This window comes from Ursus arctos, unplaced genomic scaffold (assembly GCF_023065955.2).
Source record: "Ursus arctos isolate Adak ecotype North America unplaced genomic scaffold, UrsArc2.0 scaffold_32, whole genome shotgun sequence".
In the NCBI taxonomy this organism is placed as follows: Eukaryota; Metazoa; Chordata; class Mammalia; order Carnivora; family Ursidae; genus Ursus; species Ursus arctos.
In genome coordinates this window covers 16540638-16567689 of record NW_026623008.1, presented here as the reverse complement: position 1 = coordinate 16567689, position 27052 = coordinate 16540638, and the positions used below count along the sequence as shown (strand labels likewise).

The following is a 27052-nucleotide window of genomic DNA, read 5'->3' as shown; positions in this document are numbered from 1 at the left end:
AAACTGGCAGTACCAAGTGTTGGTGAGGATGTGGAAGAACTAGAACTTTCATACACTGCTGGTGGGAATGCAATTTGGAATAGTTTGGAGTTTCTTACAAAGTTAAAAATCTACGTAAGACCCAGCAATTTCACTCCTAGATATATACCCAAAAGAAAGACGTGAATGTTCATAGCAACTCCCATCATTTATAGTCAAAAAAACAGGAAACCATCCAAATGTCCAGTAATGTACCAGTGTATGGATAAACAGTCTATGGCACAACCATACAACGGATACACCGAACACTGAAAAGGAACAAACCACTGATATACCACCAATGAATCTCGATAACTTTGCTAAGTGAAAGAAATCACACATAAAAGGCTACATTCTGTATGATTATATTCCATATGGTTCAATTTATATGTAATTCTAGAAAAAGCAAAACAACAGTGACAGAAAAGAAATCAGGGGTGGTCTTGGGCCAGGACTGGGAGGACTGGGGACTGACTGTGAAGAGGCAAGGAAGAACTTCCCAGGATGGAAATGTTCTGTATCTTGATGGTGGGTGATTCATGACTATGTACGTTTGGCAAAACTTCAAACTGTTTGCTTAAAATAGGTAAACTGTACTGAAACGTAAATTCTATCTCTTAATAAAGCTGTTTAGCAGACACATACAAATCAGGTTTCTCCTAAGAACCCTCTCAAAGATATGTGCACAAAATAAACGATAAAGGAATTTTACCTGATCCCAATGTTTAAGGGAGAGTGTAGACAGAGGTGTGGCATTAGCAAATTCAAGATTTGCAAAATGCCAATCAAGTATTTGTCGGTCTCTTGATGAGAGATACACGTCACTGTAACATGAAAACAGAGCAGCACAGGTTATTAAAGCACTACTACTCTCAGTGGGCTGATGTGGACAATCTTAGTAACTCAGGAACCTAAGCCTGGTACTGTGCCTTATATAAAGAAATTACAAGTCAAAAAGTAGGCCCTTATCTGTCTGAGTAACTCCTTTATTACTGGTGCCTAGAGAAGTGCAAAGCTCATTATATAAAGGAAATTACTATCAGGCTTCATTTGTCTGGGGGGTGGGGGGAGATGGGGTGCCTGGGTGGCTCAGCTGGTTAAGCGTTTGCCTTTGGCTCAGGTCCTGATCCCAGGACACATCGGGCTCCCTACTCAGTGGAGAGTCTGCTTCCCCCTCTCCCTCTCCCCTGCTTGTAATCGTTCTGTCAAATAAATAAAATCTTAAAACAAAACAAAACAAAAACGACTTCTTCCTATCAGTACCTGGCATTATAAAAGCTTGTTTTATAAATAGAGCGTGATTTTTTTTTTAAAGCAAGAATGGGTAGCATCCCCAGCTCCAGAACAGAGCAGATACATTGGAGGCCAGATGCATCATGGAGCACAGTATCAGCATATAAGTATTCACTGTCAAAAGTATACTACTTTCCTAGTCCTCAGAGTTACAGGAATTTAAAGCAATACCTACCACCTTCTATTCCACTCACAGGAAGACAGTATATTTCATTCAAATACCAGATCTTATGGAGAAAGGTTATCTTTTCAAAAACCAATATATTTAAATATTTAAGACACACCTACACATTAAGGTTACAATCCATTCACTGGACATAAATAAAAGCCCACAGTGCTTTGTAATTCTCCTTCTAAATATAACAAAGAACAGCAAAAGCTATTCCTCTGAACATCTGTGCGTTTTTCTCACCTTGGGGGATTGGCTTCCAATTCTTGAAGTTTTTCTTCTAGCTTTCCTTGTGTTTCGGCTAATTCATCGTATTCCTGATAAAATCAAGAGAACTGGGTTGATTTTAATGGGTCAGAGACCAACCTAGCTGTTTATACCACAAAGTGTAAGGCCTGGACCACCACCTCCCTGTCCAGGCCATATCTGGGAGTACGCCTCAGCTTAAGGCTGCATCAGGGCTCAGGAGGGTTGTTCTTGGAGGCAAGTTACCATGTGAGCCCAGAATGAAGACGGGGTGCGGAGGAGGGAGAGGGCACGCAGGAGGAGATAAAGGAAGGAGAGCACAGCAGTGTGCTGCAAAGTAAGGGTGAAAAAGAAGAGCAACGACCACTTTCTGTGCATTTACCCCGGCCCTGGCATGGGAGAGCATTTTAGACCCCTTACAAAGGGGAAGTATCAACACTGTGTCACAGATGAGGGGATTAAAGGAATCTAAGATCCCATGGCTAAGAGACACTAAGTTAGGGATTTCGATCAGACAGTTTGTTACCAAATGACTGAAGTCTACGTTATTACTCTAAACTGACAGGGATAAACTATGACAGGGAGCTAAACTGAGATGTAAGTAAGGTGAAGTACAAGACTGTGAAAACAAAGTAGAAATTCTGCAGAAAAAGCAGATCTCAAACCAAACTAACCCAGTCAGTCCCCTTGGTTTCGGTGTACCAAACCCTCTTCTACCACAGGCACCTGGGATTGGTTAGTGGCTCCCCCTTTTCCAAAGTTTCCCAGATCTACACTCTTTCTTAGGATTCCAAGGAGAACCACCCAGGCACGCATGGGTACCACACCTTGCAGAGGGCGGTCAGGTCCCTGTGTTTGCTTTTCACTAAGAACTCGGCAGTGATATCTCGGGGTGGCTTGACCTCAGACGCTTCTTTGTATTGCTGATGGAGTTCTTTAATTTTCTCTTTCAAATTTACCATCTAAGAGGGAAAAATACAAATTTACCATTTCAGATAGTGATGTAATCCATCTCCAAATCATATGCTTCGGTTCCTCCCCTCAACTGCAAGTATGCCAAAACAGGTTACAGTGCAAGGTCCCCGAAACTCTTAAATACCTCTTCCACATCCTGACACTTCAGAATAGGAAAAAAAACCCTGTATGGTTCAACACAGAGGTATCACACCATTATCACAGAAGAAAGATCATCTCTGCCTTCCAAAACAAATGGAGAACCAGGAGTGTTCCATTAATGTAAAACAACATATATGTATAGAAAAATCAAATTCCAGGAAAAACAAAGCACCACTTTAACTTATTGTTTTGGGGAACAAATTGTCATGATTTGTTTTCTAAATTGTGTAAAAAGCTAAATCACCACACGGAACCTTCCAGGGCCATTCCTAAGGTTAGTCTCTCAGCTTTCTGATGGTACTGGGCCCCACAGCTATCCCGGCAGCTGTTCTCCAGCCTCTGCTCATTTCACACGTGCCACACACAATCCATGAAGAAGGTGGGCACAGACCTCTTCTCATTTGACAGGATGAAGAGACAAGGCACAGTGAGAGCGAGGCAAGAGTCTGGTCACAAGACGCACCCAGATTTTGCATTAAAAAGCTCCCCACAGGGGCTGTCCCACTTCACATTTAAGCTTATACTATGTTTGCAGATGGCAAGATCAGGAGAAAACAAATGGTTTCCCAGTCTGGAACCAGGCCTCTGCGAAGTGGAGGGAAAGAAGAGCCCTCGGCAGACATACCACTGAGGACTACCCCCCATAACCGGCACTGAAAGTGAGATAGTTCCGGCCGTGAATTATGGTCCTGGGCTGCAGACTTGTCCTCATCAGTGGGAGTCTGACCCCCGCACGGCTCATTTCCCTCTTACCATAGAATCCAGCAGAGGGCACTGGGCTAGCTTTGGCAAAGCGAACCTGACACAGGAAAGATCTATTTCCCCGGCAACAATTTGCCAATAGTACCAAACTGAAAGACTGACAGGTAATACTGTGCCTTTTGTTAGTCACTATTTTTTTAAGAATATTGAGTCCCAGCTGCACGGACCTTCTCTCCCCCAGAGGAAAAAAAACAAAACTGAAAATTTCAAAAGCCCACCTGGCCCCCAGCACTGACGCATCTTCAGCTATGAGGAAAATATAAAATTTCACCTTATTAAGAAGTTCTTTCAACTCCTCCTGAGTCTTCACTATCTTCTTCCAATGTTCAATCTGCTCATCTTTGACATGCTTTTCTTGTAACCTAGAAGAGATGACACATATGCCTTGGCCACACAGCCAGCTTTGCAGCCTAAGACAGGAACCCATCAAAAACATTCAAGGACATCAAAGCCCACTGAAATTTCTAATACTTCGGAACAAGAAAGTTGGCGGGTGGCGAATTATTTTCTCGGCTATGTTAAATATAGTTCAGTACCATAAAAGCTAGGCATTTTAGAATCGAGAGGGGCCTTAAGGATCATTTTTAAAAATGGTTTTACTTCGAGATTTAATTCATATGAAAATAAGTGAAAACTAGCTCAAATAAGACTTGCTGAAAACCTTAAAGCATAAATAGCAAATCTGTACATGGAATTCATTATACAATAAGCAGTATCAAAGTACTTACTGAATGACGACTTCCAACGCCTGGCCGAGGGACACAGGCTTATTATTGAGGACATTGAAGTCTAGCTGATGACTGAGGTAAGATGTAGCTTCTAGCAACCGGTTAAACTCTTGTTCTACCATTTCATCTTTCTCTTTAGGAACCTGAAAATCCGAAGTATAGCAGAGTTGATCCTTATAGTAAGACCAAACATAACCATCCATGAAAACACAAATAAATGCTCTCCAGTTTAAAAGGTCAAAATATGTACCTCAAAGGGGAACCTTTGAGGACAATGATTCCAACGTTCTTTTCTATGAAGTGGTCAATTCCATTAAATGAGGTATGAAATGTTTGGCCCTGATAGTTTCTATTCTCCCAATTTTGCCCTCTGAGCTGGGACTCCACCTCTACGAATGGCCACAGGATGCCCACTGGTGCTAACTGGTGCTAACAGAAGTTACGTGGAGCACAAGGTGTCCTGGAGCTGACATGCACTGAGAGAAGCTGGGCCGACATGCAAATGACACACTGGAAAAGTCTCAGAGAACAAAAACTATGTCAACACACCTGAGGGCTTTCCAGAATAAGGGCAGGATGGAAAAATAAGAAGCCCAAGGTATTGCCTTTCCCTCAAAGATGAATTTCAGGTGGGAGTAGGGAAGAGAGAAGTGAAATTCACGACTGTTATCAGAACAACAGCACCTTCATTCTTCTGCAGAGCAGCAGTGTTTTATGGCACCAGTTCAGTTCAGAGCTGAATGTCCAAAGCTCGTAGACTAGGAGTGACTGAGGTACCAGGCCTGGCTCATTACTGTGCAGGAAGACAGCAGTCTGCGAAGCAGATCATCAGGCTGCAAGACCACGTTCCTAATCCCTGCTGTGGCCCTGCCTGCTGATACCGGCGGTTAGTTGATACAAATCCCTCTGCTACTGCTTAATTCAGTCCTAAGTAAACTGCATCTGCAACCTCCCTGCTGAATTCACGGGAGGAACAAGAAAAAACAAGCATCTCTAAGGCAAGCATGTCTAAGGCAAGCATCTCTTGTCAGAATAAACTGGGCAGCAACTGGGAAATGGGGTTTGAAATATGGAATTTCACTTTACAGCCAACCTAAAATTGGTAGTAAGAAGACAGCATTAAAGAAAGTTCTAATAAACACTAAGGCCAAGGAGGAGTGATCTTTTATAGTCAGAGGTAACTTGTGGGTGAGATCATCACAGTAAGATTCTACCTCTCATTTGAAACGCCTTAGTTTCTGCCCTTTCCAATTAAACAGACACTTTTTCAGGCACCAGTCTCTGCCCTTCACCGAGGAGTCGCACAAGTAACTACGGGATGAGCCACCGTGTGGCAGAAGAATATGGCAGAAATACAGTCTGCACCCAAAAAGGAAAGGGAAAAGGACTGCAACTCTCTTTTGGAACTGTAAATATGACACCGTAGCTGACCCAATCAGAATCATATTCTAAAGCATCAAATTCTACAAGGCCAAAGATGGGAACGATCAGGAAATCGTTATGAATTAGAGAATCCCCGTTGGCCTAAGAAGTATAATCCCTGAGAATCTTCTGGTTTATGCTGAGAAATAAGGCAGAGAATCAGACTTTGGATGCTTGGTGCCCTTTACATAGGAGTGGTACCTGAGACTCGGTGGATCACACACATCTGACCTACCCATTCACCTCCATGGCCAAAGGAAGCAGCTCTTGGGGACACCCCTACTTATTCTGATTACACAGCTATCAGAGCTGATGGAAGAAACCCTCTTGTCAGGAATTTCACTGACTTTCTCGTCAGTTGCTTTTCCTCAATGATGTGATGGGTCATATACAGAGCAGCTCAAAGCAATGCTGAAATTTTGCTCAGTGTGATTCCTGCAATGATGTTACCAAAGATGGTTCTAGAAACTCTAAATTTGGTGTCTCTTTAAAAAAGGAAACAATTACATTTTTTAACACGAAATCTATATAGTTATGAGATCTTAACTGATCCCAGATGCAATGTGCACGACTGCTTTTCCTGGAGTACAAAACAGTGATATTTCTATGTGTGGCTTCAAAAATGCCTAGCAAGAGGATGCTACAGCAGCAAGAGGGACCAGCTCACATGTGCCTCTTGTTCAACAGGGCAGAATGTGCCAATACCCAAGTGTGCGCATGGTACAGATTAAAGCTCCTCCAGCGTCAACTGAATGGCTTGCTTCAGACGAGCTTTAATCTTTGTAGCTAGGGCGGCAGTCACATAGGGAAGTTCATACTGAAAAGTACGCAGCACTCAGGCTCAGTAACTGGGGTCCAGGGGTTGTGGTGGAGAAACATTTAAAGGGACACTGTCAAGGTTAGAGGGACCAAATTTGACCTTTTGTTTCTTCCCTCTGTTTGCTGAGCAGCCCACGTGATTCGTAACGCTTCCCCCTTTAGTCCGCCCTCACCGCCCCCCACAAAAAACCTTTTTACATGCGCTTTCAATGACAAAACCTCAAATGGCACCAGCCCAACATACAGGCGCAGCTCTACCACAACAAACCAGTGTGAATGTATGATGGAGAGGACCTTTGGAAGGGAAAGATCGAAGTTTCAAGCTTTTAATGGATTACTGTAAACAGTGAAGAAAATGATTTGAAAAAATTATTAAAAAAAAATACCTTGACAGTGTCCTTTTAACCAGTGCAGCAGAGAGAGAAATAAACTGTAAATAACAGCCCAACAGCCACGTCAAGTTTAGTTTTGTACGACAGCAGTAAAATCAAGGCTTTAAACACACAGCATGACAGAAGCATTCTGTTAGCTCAGAAGCTGCAACCACCAGAGAAACAAGGAACAGACCGTATAGAGACCAAAATGGGAAAGTCAAAGCACAGAAATGGGCAAAAGAAAGGTAGTTTGGGGAGGCGGATGTGAGGGTGGTAAAGGGAGATGGCATCAGAAAGCAATGAGGAATAAAGCAAAACTCAATAAAAGAGAAAAGGAAAAACACAGAACAGTAACAAGAACAACAACAAAATCAAACAAACAAAAACCAAACCAAAAGATGACTGCCTCATCTGACGGACACCAGGATGACACACTGCATCTCTGGCCCACTGACTGGGTCCTCTGCTCTAACTGGAGATTCCACCTTCCAGAATACGAGAGACAGCACTTAGGCCCCACCCATTTTCCACCTAGTTAAGCAATTTTAGGACTGTTGCCAGAGAGACCAGGGATAGCTTTCAAACCTGGATTTTGTTCCTATTAACTTTAGAATTCCACTTTGAAATTAAAGAAATATTTGGAAAATAGCAAATACTTGTCCATTAGGAAACCAACACTGGGGAAAAAACCAAAATGTATTTTTTGATATATTTAAATCTTGAATCGGTTTTTAAAATTAAGCTAGTCAGATATGTTCTATTTGACATACTCAGATAATGAAAAGAACTTTAGCAACTGACCAGCCCCTGAGCACCCCTGAGGTACCTGTTTCAGGTCACTGCCCTCCCCTTGGTGAGAACCCTTGAACTGTTAGTTCCATAAAAAATTATGGAAAGGAGCTGAAATACTGGCAGTCTTTAAACACAAGGTACAATAATTTTCATTTTACCTGACTATTCTACTCTAGCTTCTTAAACTGCATCCTGAGAAAGGAACTCACCAAGTGACTGCAAGGGGCTAAGCACCATGTGTGATGGCAGCTGGATTTCTGTGACAACATATCGAGAACACAGAACAGCAAACTAAGAAGGGAAAGTATCTCTGATGATGTTCTCTAGCAAAGAGTCAAAAAGGATATCAGTAAAACAGACTTTTTTGGAAACAGATTTGATTACAACTTTTCAAAGCCATTTATTTCTCTATGAAAGGCTCCAAACAGTTCCTTCAAACTGAGAATCTGGCATGTGTCACTGCTCTAAACAGGTACAACCGCGACCGCTCTGGTCCTGTAGACAGGCTATGGAGCACCCCTGAGCACGGCCTGGCGATCTGGCCCACGCAGAACACATTCAGGGAGAGCCAAGCGATTTCTGGACAGGGTCCTAGTCCTGCAGGAAGTCATCTCAGAGGGAGGACAGCTCTCCTCGGTTCTACCTCTGGTTACATTCTATCATCACAAACCCTTTAAGTCCTCAAAACCCTGTCCATTTCTCTTGCTTCCAGTGCGCATAAGCTCTCCGGCGGCAGAGCAAAATGGAGTCAGGTGCTGCTACGTTCTGGACACCCAAAGGTTGGAGATTTAGCCAGAGAAATCCTAAGAATAACACAATGAAAACAGCTGTAATGGCCAAATTTGGCCAACAAAGGCTACAGTAAATCTCTGTCTCTCCCATTCCCATGCACTTCTAGACTTATGATAAAACAAAAGATTAAGATTAGTTCCTTTGGTAAAACCTGGAAGAAAAATTTACATCTGAAGAGTCTCTAATTCAGATTCCCAAATAACTAAAAGAAATGAGATACGGCTAATATCCTTAAAGAGAGAATAAGGACAACAGGTATATATACTTATTCCAAATAAAATTCATTATGATTCTATAAATGGAACCGGTTGTCTACCCCCACTGTTTTTTTTTTTAAACCTCATCAGGAATCTTTTAGGGGATGTAAATAATGGACTTCTCTAAAGCAGTAACTAAGCTGCATGGAGAAGGCACACACAACACATCAAAGCAGTTCACTCCAGCAGTTTCCAGCACACAGTAGAGGTGCTCTGTAAATTCTTACGAAATTAATAAATTAATAAAGCTTGGAAAAGCAAAGTCAGTATTATAATTATATTTGAAAGGAAAGTAACTATTTTGCATCTTTAGGAACATTTATTAAAGGAAGGCATGAAATTTTTACATTTATAAAAAGTGGAGATTGGAAGACTTTAAAAGGTAGAGAAAAACCACCTTTAAAATACCAAATCTGGGGGCGCCTGGGCGGCTCAGTAGGTGAAGCGTCTGCCTTTGGCTAGGTCATGATCCCAGGGTCCTGGGATCGGGCCTCACATCGGGGCTTCCTACTCAGCAGGGCATCTGCTTCTCCCTCTCCCTTTGCCCCTCCTCTCTGCTCATATTCTCTCTCTCAAATAAATAAAATCTTAAAAAAAAGAAAACAAAAAACCTGTTTCCACAAAGGAAAAGGAAAACTAAAAGGCCAGCAGGCCTGTGTCAAAAGTATAACTAACCCAAGCATCACTCCATATGAATGCAAATGACAACCTGCTGAATTGAGGTAGGTACGGAGTATAACCAATTAATGGCCTTCGTAAAAGACCTGGCACTTTTTACCTTTCAAATGTATCTTTCTTCCTCACAAAAGCTGAGCTATTCCCAAGAAGAAAATCAAGATCCGTTTCTCCAACTAGTTACTGAGTCTTTGGGCCTCACTTGGTAAAAACAAAACAACAAAAACTACAAAAAAGCCCAACTCCCTACCCCCAGTGGACACTAGAGATTTTATAATGCAAAATGCTATAGCAGTGCAGTAATTTGATTAAGATGCTGTTTCATTACTCAAAAAAGCCAAAATAAAACTAGAATTTAAAGCCCCAGAGTTACATGTGTACAAGGAGATACACAGAAAACATTTATAGTTACTACTTCCCCCATCTCCACACACATCCATGTTTTCAGTCTCCTCACTGGTGATTCCCAAATTATTCCTGAAATATGAATTACCCTATTTCCTAACTATCTCCATATCCAGTTAAAGCTGATTACGGCACAGTTCAGAGAATAACTTCATCATTAGTCAATCTGAGGACAGCTGCTGTATTAGCTCTATTTTTATGGGCTTGGAAGATACGTCTAATTATAGGGACATCCTATATTAGAACCAAATAAGAAAGCCCTTGTTCTAGTCCTCTAGAGCCATCGAATAAGCTTCTGTCAAAAACACACACAGAAGCTCAACACCCCGGCTGCAATGCAGGACCAGAGAGAATGAAGTGAACTCTTTCCGGGGTTCTTGTGATCGTGATTAAAACAGTATCAAGAAAACAGAAGAAAAACCACTTGCCATGTGATTTCTTTTTATAGCAGCAAAATGGAGGGCGCCTGGGTGGCGCAATCTTTAAGCCGTCTGCCTTCGGCTCAGGGCGTGATCCCAGCATTCTGGGATCGAGCCCCACATCAGGCTCCTATGCTATGAGCCTGCTTCTTCCTCTCCCACTCCCCCTGCTTGTGTTCCCTCTCTCGCTGTCTGTCAAATGGATAAATAAAACCTTATATATATATATATATATATATATATATATATATATATATATATATATATATGGCAGCAAAATGACTAGGTATGGTGACAGGTCCTTAAGATGATATTACAAATGACAGTTGTCACTCTGAGCTAACTGCTGACTTTGTGCAGGATGAGGGAATTTCTATGTACTAACAACAGAACCATCAAATCACCCTCTTTTACGCGGAGGCTGTCTACAGAGAATGGAGGAAGACAAACCCATTTCCTTCAACGGTTTACCAAAGCAAAATCAATGTCTGAGTGAATGTCCACTCCGGAGTGGGGGTGGGGGGGGTCTTGCTGCCTCCTTAGAGCAACTGTTAAAAGAAGGCTCTTGGAGAAGAAGACTCGGCTGCTGAAGTCACACAGGCAGCTGGAGCTGCACGCACTTACTCCAGTCCCCACCTTCTCTGAAACACCAGCCAGACACAGCAGAGCGGTGTGGGCACACCTCCGAGATACTGCAGGTCTGGTTCTGGACACCGTAATAAAGTGAGTCAAATGGATTTTCTGGTTTCCCGGTGCATGCAAAAGTTATGTTTACACTGTACTATAGTCTGTGCAATAGCATTATGTCTAAAAAACAATGTACATACCTTAAATAAACTACTTTATTGCTAAAAAAATGCTAACCGTCATCCAAGCTCTCAGTAAGTTGTAATCACTGATCACATATTACCATAATAAATAATGAAAAAGTTTGAAATATTGTGAGAATTATCAAAATGTGACAGAGACACAAAGTGAGCAAATACTGTTGGAAAAATGGTGCTGACAAACTTGCTCTATGCAGGGTTGCCACAAATCTTCCATTTGTATTAAAAGGGGGGGCCATATCTGCAAAATGCAAGAAAGCAAAGCACAATAAAACAATGTATGCCTGTAAGGGAGTGTGATCTGGGACACCAGGCAGCACGTTCTGGGCCGTGCGAATTATTGACCGGAACAACCCTAGGCAAACACCATGTCTGGGCTTTACGTTCTTCCCCTGCAAAATGACAGAATGAAGCAGCTGACCTACTTACTCCTCAGGTTTCTGAAGAAACAGATTTGTAATTATAAACAAAATTAATGAAACTACAGCTCTTAGTTCTTGTCCGATAAGCCAAAAGCCAATCTACTGGTTAAGAGTTGTCCATTTCTCCTCTGAACCAGACTACAAAATCATTAACGTGACTTCTTGTGTTTGATTAACTTAAGGCAAACAGAACTAACTCAAAGCTGCAAAGAATTTTCTCCTCAGTTTGAGGGTGCCTGAAGAATCCTCCCTGCCATTTGGCTACTGCACCAAATACAAACACACTGAGTCAGAGAAACCCTTTTGTAAAGGTCAGAGTTGAATGACAACTACAAACTGCACTTGGAAAAATATCCCTGCATACACAGAATGCTGAAAACCACACACCGGCTTCACGGAGGCTCACTACGGTGCTACTCAAAGGGCTGGTCCTGGTGAGATAAGGAGCTTATGTCAGATCATAACTGAAGCACCACTTCTTTCATTGGAAAGTCCTGCTACTCACCCCCACGTCCCCCAAATCATCATTTGAACTAACAGTGTGCTTAATGATGTAGTTTATTTTATATTCTGGCACAAACGATGTCTTTATCTCATCCCATACTGGTAACCCAACAGTTAGTTCATGAATTAGCAGCTCGTTGCAGGCCACACTTGAGGGGAATGCTGGTATACTATTTGGAAACAAATGTTTTAAAAATGTGTTAAAGTTCCTCTAATACCAAGAAAGGAAGAGACAATTTCTCTGGGTATTTCTATTAGAAAAAACTTCTGTCAGAAAGACTAAACCTGCTCTATATTCAGGAAAGTCTAAAGAAAAAGACAGTGTCTCAATGACCAGTGATGACCTTTGGTTTGGATTCATTACTTCTTGAGGACTAATGTAATGTGTACTTCAGAGGCCTTGCTTCAATTCAATTCTCTACATTATTGTCTATCTACCTAAAACACCTATCCGGTCACGTCACTTTTCCTGCTCTCAACCCTCTGAAGCCCCAACCTACAAATCAGCCTAGTAAGCAACATCCCTCACGCTCAACTTCAGTTTTGTATCTTAGCCCCACCAGTATAATCCCATCCTCCTTCAGAGACGTCTCCTAGTCTTAAACCTTCCTCCACAACCACATTAAGTCCTAAGCCACCTTCACAAATGCTCTCTTTCCCTCTAAATCTCTCCCTACTCTTGCCCCTCCCACTTTCAGAGACTTTGACTCTTTCTCTCTCGCCCTCCCCACTGGCTCTTCCATAGCAATTTATCCTTTTATCTAACCCTCGGCAAATCTGCCTTGTGTTACTGGAATATGTATGAGCAGTGTATTTCTAGTGGGTGCGCTTTTTTTGGGCAGGGGCTGTACCACAGATTTTAATGATACTTATAATTCCTGATGTTCTTGGGTTCATAAAATAGCTAGAGTCACAGGGAATACATAGTAAATGTTGAGAACAATGCCTAGATTTTGGCAAATATTTAATAAATACTTGCTGATTGACTGTGATTTGCTTTAAAATACCCCAGACCAAAAAACACAGAAGGGACTGGACACAACAAGATTAGAATAAATGAAAGTCCATTATTACTCTATTCTTTCTACTTTTGTGTAGGTTTAAACATTTCCATAATAAAAAGCTGGGAAACAATTATCTGTGTACAAGTCCCACTAGACTGTGGAGTCTCCTATGGCAGGGACTGTCTTATTCATGTCTATAGCCTTTATAACAAAATAACAGAATAACAAAAGTTTATTGAACTGTTGACTTAAGCTCTACTTCCTCCTTTTTCTCTCGTTCATTCTATTTTGTTTATTCTGCCAGAAGGTTGTCCCACCCCCAAAACAAGCCCTGGGAGGAATCCGAATCCAGAATGGTGAGGATAGAAGCCAAAGCATTCCCTTAAGTCTGTCCTCTTCTGATAGGAACCCCAGAAAGCCTAAAGGCCTTAGTGAGGATGTCCATCAGACTAGCAGACTGAATTCAAGAGTTGAGATCTTACCACCTTTAGCAACAATAGCTAAACTGCCATATGCATCGTGAATCTTCCCTTCCTCAAAATACAAAGCTGATAACATGCTTATATCCCAAGAATGGTAAACTTGCTCATTCCTGATAGGGAAGGGTTGGTAAAATTCTGAATACGAACTTTTGAACTGCACCCACCCCCCAAAATTAGGACTGACTTACATGATCTAAGCCTCCCAGTACACTTGTTGTTAAACTGCTCTTACTCCCTCATAGCAAACATCACTGCCATGCTACGGCCTACTAAGTATAGGAAGCTTCTATGCCTCTGCTCAACAAATACTTTAATCTGCCTAAGCACCTGAGTTCAGTATCACCACCTGGCTATTAGCGCATCAAAGTCTTGAACCTACACACATGGAACGGAAGTCGTAAAGAGCACACAGAGCTAAAGCACACGATGGGAGGCACAATACAAAGAAATGAAGAGTCAGGTGTCAATTCCACAGGTCTCTTAGAGTAGGTGGCCACAGCCAAATAAAAAAAATCAACTGTCTAGCTAGCCTTCATGACATGTCTAAACATAAATGCCTAAATAGGCATGTAAATTTGCACATATGCAGTAATAATCCCTTCCTATATAGCTCACAGTTAAGGAACAATTAGAATGTCGCATAATTTCTATCCTCAGTTCACATACTGATATGTGTGTATATTCATCCACACATTTCCCCAAATTGTTGTTTCAACTGAACCAAAGAAATTTTGAAAAGTTCTGTTTGTCCTCAACTTACAGCTTGTCCATTGGCTTCATAAAGTGGGCATTTTTGCTTGATCTTGGCCAATTCCATATTTACTTGTTTGCTGACCACAGCCATGGGATTCCCTCCTAAAAAAAACTCAAACTATTAAATTCAACATATCTATGAAGAGAGAACACAAAGCAAAAATAAAAAATATTTTTACCCAAAATTTAAATACTCAAAGCTTAGGGTATGTAAATTATAGATTTAAAAAAATGCCCAGTAAAATAATATGTAATATATGCTTGTGAGAATTACAATGAAATATATGAAATGTGTAAGGTAAGCATAAAGAAGCAAAAAGTTACCTATAACCTCACGTTAACATTTTATTATAGATTCTAGGGGCGCCTGGGTGGCTCAGTCAGTTGGGCATCTGCCTTCAGCTAGGGTCGAGCCCCACATCGAGCTCCGTGCTCAGAGGGGAGCCTCCTTCTCCCTCTCTGCTCCCCTACCCCCTGGCTCATGTTTTCTCTGGCTCTCTTTCTCAGATAAATAAAATCTTTAAAAAAATTTATTATAGATCCTTCTGGATTTTATGTGCATAAAATTATACACACACACACACACACACACAAAAGGATCACAATGCATGTATTGTTTTGTAATCTTTTTCTCAACTTAGCAATAAACCGTGGCCATCATTTCATGTTAATATAAAGCTACATAATTTTTAGGGGTTGTATAGTTCTCTTCGTATAACAATATAATCCTTGGAACCATGCGTTCTGATGTTTTGTTATGCCACATTTAAAAAGCTCCAGGGGCACCTGCGTGGCTCAGTGAAGTAGACTCTTGGTTTTGGCTCAGGTCTTGATCTCCAGGTTGACAGATCGAGCCCTGCCACGGGCTCTGCACTCAACTCAGAGTCCTCTTGAGATTCTCTCCCTCCCCCTCTGCCCCCCCCCCGCTTGTGCATGGGCAGGCACCCCCACGTGCACGCTCTCTCAAATAAATAAAATCTTTAAACAAAAAATAAATAAAATTTAAAAAATTAAAAGCTCCAAACAACATGGTCCACTTGTCTATTTTCTTAGGATAATTTCCTAGAACTGAATCTGCTAGGTCAAAACATATGTACAATTTAAATTTTGCACATATCAGTGTATCTTTTCAGGAAGACTATTTGTCAATTCACCTCTTACTAATACTAACAGCAGTATCTTAAACCAAAATATTTTAAAACCACATTTATGGCTTTAAAACATAAGCTTAATCATGAGTCTCAGATCTTGTATAACAGCACAAAACTAAGGACTACTTACCAAGACCTGTCACTACCATAGCTCCAAGATCAGCTACATAGTTTCCTTTGCGAAATGTAGCAACTCGTCCACCCACTCGATCCTGTTTTTCAGAAATTAAATGGCTAAAATCATCAATTCTATTTTAACCATAAGAACCTGGCATGGTACCACCCCAGGCCTCTGTCTCTTATAATTTAAAAAGAAAGTTATAGTTTAGAGTATACAGGGCGTGCAGTGTAGGCACAAAGAGCAAGTGAAGTTTAACCATTTGAGGGAGTGGAAGGGAATGAATGAGAATTAAGTGATAGGAGATGGGAACAATTTGACAGCCAGACATATTTAGCCACAGGTACTATTATTTCTCTACCCAGCTGTCTCTAATACCATTTACTGTAGAGGCTGAGCAAGGGCCACTCACACAGAAAACATCTGTTCACAAATTGCAACACTAAATGCCATCTTTCTATCACCATGTTCTGACTTTTGCCCCCCATCCCCCCAAGTCAGCTGTGAATGACAGATGACTTCTCAGACTTCTCAGTGCAGCCCCATGTCCAGGAGCAGAGTATCTACTGAGCATAAACTTTTGACATTATCTCTCATTCCTCAACAGGCCCAAGTTTATCTCTGCTGACTAGGGATTTTCAAATATGGGGAAAAAATTACTGAGCTGTAGTGATGCTTCAATCATGGATATTATGAGAACACTCTAACCTCTAAATAAACGAAAGCAAAACAAAACAAAAAACCTGTATGCTAGATTAAGACTCTGCATGGGTAGGGATCATATTAGTCCCGTTATTCATTACTGTATTGCTAGTACACAGGACAAGAGGGCACACAAATGTTTCCTAAATTATCTATAAAATATTATTTTTAGCAGGACTATATTGAAAATTATTTTGATTTCCCATACTTTATTTGAAAAGGATATTTTAAAAAATTAACAATTTATAAAAAAGCAACTCAGATGTACTACACAAAACATTCTGAAAGCTTCTATAAAATTTTAGATTGTTTAGGTTACCTGAGAAGTTTTTTTTTTTTATTTTTTAAGTGGTGTTATGTCCAGGGAGGCCTGTAAGCCACTGGAAGATAACTAAATGTCAAAAATCACTCATGAAAATAATTTCAATAGTAGCATCTTAACATGATGTTCTTTTTCCCCCACTCTGTGCCATCATCCCCTTCCTCCTCCCATGTCTATTTCTCTTCCTAGGACTGATGATAAGGGAACCAACATATCTTGGTTGCATCAGGCACTAAGGGATGGCTAGCGCCTGAGGTGCATTCCTTTTCTTTTACTTTCAAATGGATACAAGCCACTCTGTTACACCACAAAAAATAACTGCTACCTACAAAGGGCATGTCCACGAAGGCCCAAAATTTGAAAGTTAACTACAAAAAACAATAACCTGAAAATATCCACCAAAGGGCTGTATGGATCATTTACAAACTCTAAATACTGAGTATCTTTCAAAGCTTCACTGTCAAAAATGCTTTATCCAATATAAATCACGTTATCTAAAATACTTTTAGTATACAAATCAGTTTGGTTTAGTTCAAGCTGTAGAATTCATTAATTTGCAATAGATAATTTCTTATTGCATTGATAAATATCTATTTGCATTAGGTCAGGCTTCTAAACACAATACAAAATTCTTACCCTGGCTTCCAGAAGCGTGACATCCATTCCAAAACTTTGTAATTGACGAGCTGCTGCCAAGCCTGAGACCCCAGAGCCTATAATAATTACCTTTCCTGTCTTTTTAGCTAAAAGTAAAAAACGAACAAAAATTACAATATTTTGTTGTAGGTTTAAGAGTTTGTTTTACCATTTTTTACATCATGAAAACCTCTAAGTTCTCAACATGTCATGATGTCTTTCAAAGTGAACAGTTCACTTATTTTTCAAAATAGAGAAACTATCTGAATACAAATTAGCAAATACTGAAACTTACAAATTTTAATTCAATGTTAAAAACTTATAAATGAAATCCTTTATCTGTAAAGATTTCCTTTCTCATTACACCATAGTCATGTGCTTTGGTGTCTGTGACTGGTTAACTTATCATGAATAGTCTGCTTCATTTACCTCACAATTATACTAGGACAATTTGACAGCCAAATTATTCTTAAAGTCCTTTTCTTTAAGCTCTACTTCTGCTGTCTTTACTATCCCTTTTTGAAGAATTATTAAAGCATCAAAAATAAATTAATTAAAAATAAATAAAAGTGTTAATTTTCAAAATATCCCTGACTCCTGGATTCCTGGCAGTATAAAGAACTGGTCAATGAAAAAAAACCTCAAATCTCTGCTTTCCTAACAGACTTCTCTTGTTTTTAAACAAATTTTGTTTTCTGATTTTTCTTACACTGGAAATTATCTTTTACGACAGTATACTCATCAAACCAGAAATTACAGGCAATGCATATTTATGAAGAGATTTTACTTTAAATCTAACATATAACGAGATAAGCTTGGGAATATCAGACTCCAAATTTAGACTTAGAAATCAAAATAAAATGCTAACAGCCTCCTGGAAATAAAAGAGAGTCCTAGAACTGTAACTTAAAAGCCCATCTATGAAGTCCATCTGCCAGGTCCTTACTTGGTAGGGGTTTTATCCTCTTATAGATGCCGAAGTTGATCAGACCGTGACGCTCTAAATAACTGTGAACTCGGTGGACAAGCACAGTATCACCTACAGAACAGATGAATTTTAAAACAAGTTCATATCTTTAGCAGTTTAAACAGAAAGTTCTTTGAATCTTGTTTTTCCATCATGAAGTTATTCTATACATATTTTCCATAAGCTTCAGATCATGTGACTCCTTTAGAAAAGTGATTCCTATGAGTCTACGATGTAGTCCAAAATGCCGATCACGTGATTTGGACTTTTTAAGAATGATATTCAGTTACAGATGAAATAAAGAATAAAAACAACCCTTTTAAAAGTAGTATCATAATCAGTCACTTTGGCAAAAACTTTTCAAGACTTTGTGGGTGATAAATGGAAAATGAGAAAGCCAGCCAGCCAGCCAATCAAATGTCAACAAAGCACTCCAGGGATTAAAGTTGGAACACAGTCCTGGTGAAATTATTAGCGATCTCTTGAATTTACTCACAATTTAAAAACCAAGAAAATAATTACCAAGACACATAATAGTTTTCTATAAGGCTTATTTTTGCATAGCACAAGGTAAAGTAATCTGAACTGAAAAAATTCATTATCAGTGAGCCATGAGCCAAAACTAGTCCCACTGAAAACATTACTTACTGTTGTAAGGCGCTTCTAACTGTTGGAGAGCAGCCTCAAAGGTCAGCTGAATCTTTGGATTATCCAACCACAACTGCAACTGTATTTAAATGACAGAAATTTTATTACACAAGCAGACACAGACCACTTGACCACTTGAAAATATCTTTTCAACTTTAAGTCCTCAAATATAGGCTTTCCTTTCATCGAAACAGAGGGTTATATTCCTGACAAACTGATGAAACACAAAACCATGTCAAATGAGTAAATTATTAAGAAGCTGGAAAATATTCAGCCTAAAACAAAAAACAAAAAAAACCTAGTAATTTGCCAGTATCATATAGCTGCTAGGAACCAACTAGGATTTAAACTGGGTTACATGACTCCAGAGATACTGAGTAGATAAAAATCCACAAAATCAAATGATCAATTACATATGCAAAGGTGGAGGGGAGGGAAGAGGTACAAGTGTAACTCCAGTTTTTAGCCTGCCAACTAAATGAGTTGGTATGCTATTCACTAAATGAGGGTCACTGAAAGAAGAGGTAAGTTTATAGTTTCAAGACAACCAAGAGATACAAGATTGGCATCCAGATACAGAACTAGGGTTCTGAGCAGAGTTAAGGTCTGGAGCCATTTGCTTATGGGTGATAACTGAAGCCAATGTGCAGAAGAGGCCTCCCGGGGAGAATATACAACAGGGGAAGGGAAAGACCATAAGGAGCCTTAAGGAACCCCAACCAGTTCACATAATGGCCTGTTTTGAAAGATAAGCCTACAGGGGCGCCTGGGTGGCTCATTTGGTTAAGTGTCTGCCTTTGGCTCAGGTCATGATCTCAGGGTCCTGGGATTGAGCTCCACATTGGAGCCTGCTTCTCCCTCTCCCTCTGCCTGCCACTCCCCCTACTTGTGCTCATTCTCTCTGTCAAATAAATAAATAAAATCTTAAAAAAATAAAGATAAGCCTACAAATCTGTCAGAGAGGACAACCACCAGGAAGGTGGAGAATCAGAATACTGTGTTAAGCTAAAGGAGTTTAAGAGAAGGAAACTGAAGTTTAAGAGTTTAAGAAGAAAGGAGTAGTCGATTATTTCAAATACTGCTGAAAAAGCACTAAGGAATGGAAAATAGCACGGTGTAATCAATAGGCTCTTACACAAATGCTCTTCAAATTGAATAGGCAAGACCAACTAAATGCCACCATATTTCAGTCTTAGCTAAAAATTAACTGCTCCAAGTTTCAACAAAGAAACATGGTTATGTGTAAATAAATCCAATTACAAAGAGATATGACCAAATTCATAAGCACCCTCTACTTTACACGGTTGCCACTGTCAAGGCAAAATGGGCTTCCTCAAGTACACACCAGGCCCAAGCTCCTCACCCCTCAACACAAGCCTTCTTCCTCTGTCCATCCTATAAAAAAAAAAATAAAGCTCGGGTCATAGTCTTTAGCTCAATAATCCTAAAGTTGTTGTGGTTTCAAAATCTGTAAGCAAAAGAACTGATACAATTCTTGTAAGAGAATGATTTATGTTCAGTTTTATAGCCAGAGGCCCACAACTCTAATCTGGACCAATCCTTCCCTCCCCAAATCCGAGTTTTGGTCGAAGAAGATAAATCAGAGAAAACAGAGGTCACTGTAAATCCACCACTCAAATTCAAGTAAAGAGTGAAAACTTCCCTCAGATGAAACAAAAAAATGATGACCTTATCTAAAAATATACTTCTAAAAAAATTTAGTTAATTAATCAATTTTAAGTAAGCTCAATGTCCAACATGGGGCTTGAACTCACGATCCTGAGATCAAGAGTCGCATGCTCTACTGACCGAGTCAGCCAGGTGCCCCCTAAAAAATCCATTTAGATCAAATATTGATATGTTATACACAGAAGCCGATTCTAAGACAAATAAGTGTCGGAAATATACATTAAGAATTTTCCATTCACTTTTTAAAATAATCACCCTGTCTTTTCTTCAAACACTCAAAATCCCTTTATTCTGTACTATGAAAACCCAGTATAACCCACCACTGACTCTAGCCAACAATTTAAATTCAGCAGGGGTTTTGCAAACTAATAGCCAAAATAAAGAAGTTAGCGGTAGCTAAAAAGCAGACATGCTAAAATGACATCTCTGAGCTATACTCAAAGTAGATGAAATTACAACATAAATTTCTTTTACTTTGTATCACCCTAGAGTACAATGAATATATTCTGAATAGTATCTTGCCCTCCTCTACTCTATGGCTAAAAAATTTCTGATGAATAAAAGCCCATGAAAGAAAAATTCGCAGAAGAAATATAAATGACTAATAAATGTGGAAAAAGTCAGTCTAAGTAATTGAACAAGTGGAAAAGAAATGAAAAACTTTTAGTCTATTATAACAGCACAGATTATCATTGTTTTAATAACCAAAGCAGGGGCAGAGCAATAGGGATGTCGACTGATTCAGTCTCTCTGGGAAGCCATCTGACTATAACTATCAATCGATCTATATTGATATATATAACTCTTTCTATATATATATTGTTTTTGGGTTTTGATATATATTTTTTTGACAAGGTAGTTTTTCTTCTAGAACTCTTATCATAAGGAAATAAAATAACCAGAGATAGAGTCAAGAATGTATAAAGCTGTTCAGAGCTTAATAAAGCACAAATGGACATATAAATGCCTAACTTACAATATGACCCAACTGTCAGACAAAATATTATGCAGACATTAAGGGGCGCCTGGGTGGCACAGCAGTTAGGCGTCTGCCTTTGGCTCAGGGCGTGATCCCGGCGTTATGGGATCAAGCCCCACATCAGGCTCCTCCACTATGAGCCTGCTTCTTCCTCTCCCACTCCCCCTGCTTGTGTTCCCTCTCTCGCTGGCTGTCTCCATCTCTGTCAAATAAATAACTAAAATCTTTAAAAAAAAATATATTATGCAGACATTAAAATCAAGCATTTAGCCAGAGGAGGAGGATGAAGCAGAGGGGCAGAACAGAGTAAGAGTTTCTCTTATCCTGGGAAAGAAAGACAAAATGGTTATTTAAAAATTTAAAAAACATGGGGGGGGGTGCGGGGGGGGGGGCAACTAGCTGGTTCAGTCAGTTGAGCACTCAACTCTTGGTTTTGGCTCAGGTCATGATCTTAGGGTCATGGGATTGAGTCCTGAGATGGGCTCAGTGCAGAGTCTGCTTGACATTCTTTCCCCCTCCCTCTCCTCTGCTCCTCCCCCAGTTCGTGCGCTCTCTCTAGAATAAAATCTTAAAAAAGTGGGGGGAGAGGAGGCCCCTGGGTGGCTCAGTCAGTTAAGCATCTGACTCTTGATTTCAGCTCCGGTCATGATCTCAGGGTTGTGAGACTGAGCCCTGCGTCTGGCTCTGTGCTGGGTGTGGAGCCTGCTTAAGATTCTCTCTCTCCTTCTCCCTCTGCCCTTCCCCCACCAAAAAAAAAAAAAAAAAAGAAAAGAAAAAAAAAGTTTCGGGGCACCTGGCTGGCTCAGTCAGTAGAGCATGCAACTCTTGATCTCAGGTTGTGAGTTTGAGCCCCACGTGTGGCCTGGTTTACTTAAAATAAGAAATTAAAAGTTTAAATGAAGATTCTTTGTGTTTATGAGGTTATGAAGAATGAAAAGGATCCAAAGAACGTATGGAAATAGCATTTCAATTTTTTAAAAACAAAAATTAAATATACATCTAAAAAAATAACTGAAGGGAAAAAACAACTAATTTTTAACAATGGTTACCTCTGGGTAATGGTACATGTTATAGATAATTTGTAATTCTTCCTTTCTTTTTTCTCTTATTTTCCATAAAAGTAATATGCGCTTCTTATAATCCAAACAGAAAAAAAACTGACATGGAAACTTACTGTGCGGTTTCTAATGAACAGAAAAACCTTCTGGGTCTGTTGCGGTCCACTGATGATATCTGGAAAACAAGCTGCTTCTTGAGAAGTCATCCGGTCATGAGGAAGTCTACTCTGGAAAGCTGCACCCTCCACACCTAGCAAAGAAAGCAAAGGACTTCTGGGAAAAGTGCAAGTGAATACAAAACCAGGGATAATAAAACTCCTTTTTTGCCTGAAGAACCTCTGTAAAGCTCTGCCTTAATCACAGACTGATCTCACCTCCTTTAAAATAAAAATCTTTCATTTTGCTCAAAAGCTGAAACATCTTTAGAATTTACTCTTCTGAGCGTGATATTCCAAAAATTACAGTTTACTAATGAGTGAAACAAAATAACAAAGCATGCAGCATATTTTCTTCATCCGCAAATCAGCTTTGTAATACTGGAAGATACCCTAATTAAAATTAGCATCACTGACAGTGTTCCCGAAATCTTAAAACTAAGGAACCAGAATAAAGGAAAATACACTGAAAGGAAAGCAAAAGAGACTACGAGTGAAAAACACAACCAACATGCCTTCTTTTAAGATTACAGCAGGGAACATGGAGAGGACTTTCAAGGTTTAATAACCAACAGTAAGAAATGCATGATTATCTTGTCAGTGGTACCATCCATTAGTTCCCATAATGCAAAGCTGGCAAACAGTGAGATAAGTTAGGCAGACTGCAATGCGGATACAGAAGGAAGCAAGGAATTTACCTGTCCCAGCAAAAAAACATTAGAAATGCTTTACTACACACGTATGTCACTGCATATACTATACACTACACATACATAGAGTGTATACACGTTCTCTGTACAAGTAAAATATTATTTTGAAACTTTTAAAACTGGGTAATAAATCAATTATTTTTATAAGCTGATAGTTAAGTACATCTTTATAAGATGTCCTAAGAAACACATTTACATGTATTCTACCTGTATTCCTAAGATCACCTTATAAAAGACCTATTTAACCACCAGCTTATGAAAATATCAAGACACAAAGAGTTTCAAAATTCAATACCACTGAAATAATTATATATAAGTAATGAAATAGGCACCAGATATCCATATTTAATCATTTAAAGCACATAGAACAAGAAGTTAGAAACACTGATAATGGAAACAAAATTAAAGGGAAGGCAGGGTAAGATCAAGAAAATAAAAAGAACAAATGCAGGTAAAGATGTAACTTAGAAAATGATAGCTAACTTATTAAGGTGCTGTCTCCACAAAGACATTTATAAACAGTAACTCGGACAAAAATAGTTAACAAGAGGTCAAGCAAAAATGCCTAATGCTAATATGGGTGGCACATTAAGAAACAATATTCTTGGGAGAAAAGGAAAAAAAATCTATCGACTCACAGTAGATAATGAGGGTACATGTACTATATTTACGTTACTAAATCAAATCAACAGTTCTCTCATTTAATGAATCTCAACCTAAAATTAAAGATTGTCAGGACATTTATTCCCTAAGGAAAAAATAATCAGTAAGAGCCATATTGTTGAGAGTGGAACATGAAATTAAGGCAAGGAAAGAAGAAATGCTCGCAACAGGGGTATAGGTTATTTCAGTAATGTGAAATTTTCTAAAACTACACACAGCTTTGATGTCCCTAGTCCCTTACCCCCAATCAAATAAACACAAAATAAAACCAAGAACAAAAACATGTCACATTATAATGAGCATTACCTACACAATAACTCCAAGTCCTCAGAATAAAGATCTCTTGAAATAGGTCACTTCGTAAGTGTGTACTATCCACATGAAAACCAATGAACTCTAGAAACTGTACTCCTCCCTCCCCAAATGGGGGTAGTTTTCTTTCTTAGCTATGCCTTCTACATGCTTACTAAGTCATCACTGAACATCAACTCTACCACAAAATACTACTGTCAACGACAGTCCAAAAAAACCATGTAGGGAAAGACACTAAGTTTTATATTACATTTGGCTCCTCATTCCAAGTGCTCTTATTATTAAAAATCACTCTAAATTAGTTGGCTAACTTTGGGAATCTTGAGACTATGTAACAATTAAGAAATGTTATTTACATGAAGTCATGTGGCAGTTTTAAAAGTATCTTTAAATCAAACAACAAATGACTAACAAAAGGAATTAAAGAAGCCAAAAATTGTGACACTAAGGTACGTGTGGAATAATAATCTTCTCCATCTCTGTCTTCTACATAACAATGAGAAAAAACCTAGTTATTCTTAAAAACTTGTCAATTTACAGTTTCCAAAAGCTCAATAATATTTTCTTCCTTTTGGTTTTTAGGGTTGAAGACTATTATTTCAAGGAAGGAAGACCATGATCAACACAAAGGTGAAAACTGTGTAAGAAAAATATCTAACCTCTTATCAAAGAAACACAAAATGTTAACTTGGAACCCAAGCTGTTCAGAAGCTAACTCAAAGCATTCTTTTAATAGGATATTTCCAAAATGAACCAATAGACCTCTCTGGACAATAGGACTCATAAGATCTCCTTTAGATGGATAAACCTTAAAGAATAACTGACTTTAATAATATCCTTATTAAAAGGAAGTACTAGTAGTACATTTCATTCAAAAGTAATTTATACTTGCTGTTTGTGTGCACTTAACACAGTCTGGTATTCTGGAAATTGAGAATGTTTCAAAGATGCAACCTTAATTTTTTAAAAGCCCCAGGCTGCCTACATAACTGTCTTGCCCCCTCAGTTCAATTCCTTTTTTTCATACTTCACACAGGAAATTCCAGCATCACCTTTCAAAATGCAGTCATGCTAAAGCAGAAATGCCCTTTCTAATGGTCTGATTGGCTCACACTTTCTCTGAAAACATAGTAAAAGTCATAAAATATTTAAGGGACTATAAAGACCTTTCTCAATAAATTAGAGATGCAGAGAAGGGGCAGGGGAAGGTGAGGATATAAATCCTCTATTCCATGAAAGCACTTTCTCCCTGATTCTGATGATACAGGTAGCATCTTGAGTAGAGTGAGGTAACAGAGATATAAAAATTAACAGAAAAGAAGGCCTCCATGAAAGTTACTTGCCTTCCCCCCCCCCCCATGAAGTAGATAAATTAACTAGAATAACTAGATTTCTAGTTGAAGAGTGAAAACAAAAGCCTGACAAGAATCTACATATAAAAGACTACTTAAAATTAGTAAACTACAGATGCACCGTATCCAGTCCTATAACAGTTTAAAGATGAAAAGAATAAAGAATAGAAGGAAAGGAGAGAAAAAGAAAAAAAGAGGAGCATCGTATGATTTCTTATGCTTTACATCTTTTACTTTTAGGGTAAACACACACTTTAAATGATTCTATGAGAGAGGGTATAAGGACTAGTCTTCACATAAGAAAGACGACCTCTGGGTTCTCACTCCTCTAACTGTTGGTATATACTTGGTCATATCATTTAACTCTATTTCAGGTCCTAATCCACAAAACAGGGGTGGATACAATATTATCTGTTTGACAGCAGGAAGCTAGAGAAAATGACCTTGAGTTCCCTTCTAACTTTTAAGATGTTGGAAGAATACACCAACTTGATGTGGATTTATAAAAGTCAAGATATGATCCTGGTCCCAAGATACTCATGAGGGTCATTTGGCTTCATTAAAAAAAGAATGTTGATTGCTTACAAGCACATGCTTCTAACTGATCATCTCACAAATGCATGCTTCTGAACATGGCAAAGATCTAAAGAGAGATCTTGAAGGGTTCAGAATAGTCCCCACCATTCTTGGAAACACTTAAAAAAAAAAAAAAAACACAAACTCATGTTCTACTAAACACTAAGTCAGAAGCACCACAGTTTTATGAGTCTGTTTTTACTCTCAGCAATACAACATACTGTTTACTAAAGCAAAAGAGTGTATTTATTCACGTTAAACCAAAAAGCAACAAGAAAACTCCATTTATTTCTTCAAGATTAAAGCTCGAACGGCTATTCCTGATCCTCAGCAATTCCTTGGAAGACCCAATTGTGCATCATTTGATGAACAGCATTCTTGAAGGTTTATCTGCCACGGAGACTCTGAACGAGGATTTTAACTCCTCTAAGATAACCATGTACTGATTATCAACCTCCAATCCCTCGGCTAACATTTAAACAAATTTACTTCTAACTTTCTGGATCCCCTATATTCTAATTTCTGCATTAACAGTGAACTTTGACCCAAGAGTAAAATACAGACATTTCCCAGACATGCTGTACACAACGGCAAAAGACAATTTTAAAGTAGACTTAACAGTTGAAAAGTGACAAACTCCAAAAGTAAAGTAATACCCATTCCAGTTCTATCAAAATGTATGTATCAGTCAGCTTTGCGCACTGAACCACACAAAAACATCCAGGGCAAAGGATG

The 27052-nt window shown here is 39.2% G+C and overlaps 2 protein-coding genes across 5 annotated transcripts in view; one reads left to right on the top strand and one right to left on the bottom strand.

Annotated features, from left to right (window-relative positions):
* Nucleotides 1–25110, top strand: part of LUZP1 (leucine zipper protein 1) — a 117092-nt gene extending 91982 nt beyond the window's left edge. Inside the window, exon 5 of one of the 2 annotated variants that reach the window (XR_008956713.1) lies at nucleotides 24972–25110. The gene's annotated coding sequence lies outside the window, so the exon portion shown is untranslated. Of the gene's footprint in view, nucleotides 1–22640; nucleotides 22941–24971 lie in introns of those variants that run through there. The other variant, XR_008956712.1, reaches the window with a different exon arrangement.
* Nucleotides 1–27052, bottom strand: part of KDM1A (lysine demethylase 1A) — a 58455-nt gene that overhangs the window by 8520 nt on the left and 22883 nt on the right. For 2 of the 3 annotated variants that reach the window (XM_026517093.4, XM_026517094.4), the window contains 11 exons: nucleotides 22666–22799; nucleotides 18824–18902; nucleotides 18155–18247; nucleotides 17209–17315; nucleotides 15561–15642; nucleotides 14287–14381; nucleotides 4333–4475; nucleotides 3876–3966; nucleotides 2554–2688; nucleotides 1724–1797; nucleotides 731–842 (listed from right to left, as the gene is read on the bottom strand). In XM_026517093.4, coding sequence (XP_026372878.2) covers nucleotides 731–842; nucleotides 1724–1797; nucleotides 2554–2688; nucleotides 3876–3966; nucleotides 4333–4475; nucleotides 14287–14381; nucleotides 15561–15642; nucleotides 17209–17315; nucleotides 18155–18247; nucleotides 18824–18902; nucleotides 22666–22799 — 1145 coding nt within the window. The remainder of the gene's footprint in view (nucleotides 1–730; nucleotides 843–1723; nucleotides 1798–2553; nucleotides 2689–3875; nucleotides 3967–4332; nucleotides 4476–14286; nucleotides 14382–15560; nucleotides 15643–17208; nucleotides 17316–18154; nucleotides 18248–18823; nucleotides 18903–22665; nucleotides 22800–27052) is intronic. The other variant, XM_044390528.3, reaches the window with a different exon arrangement.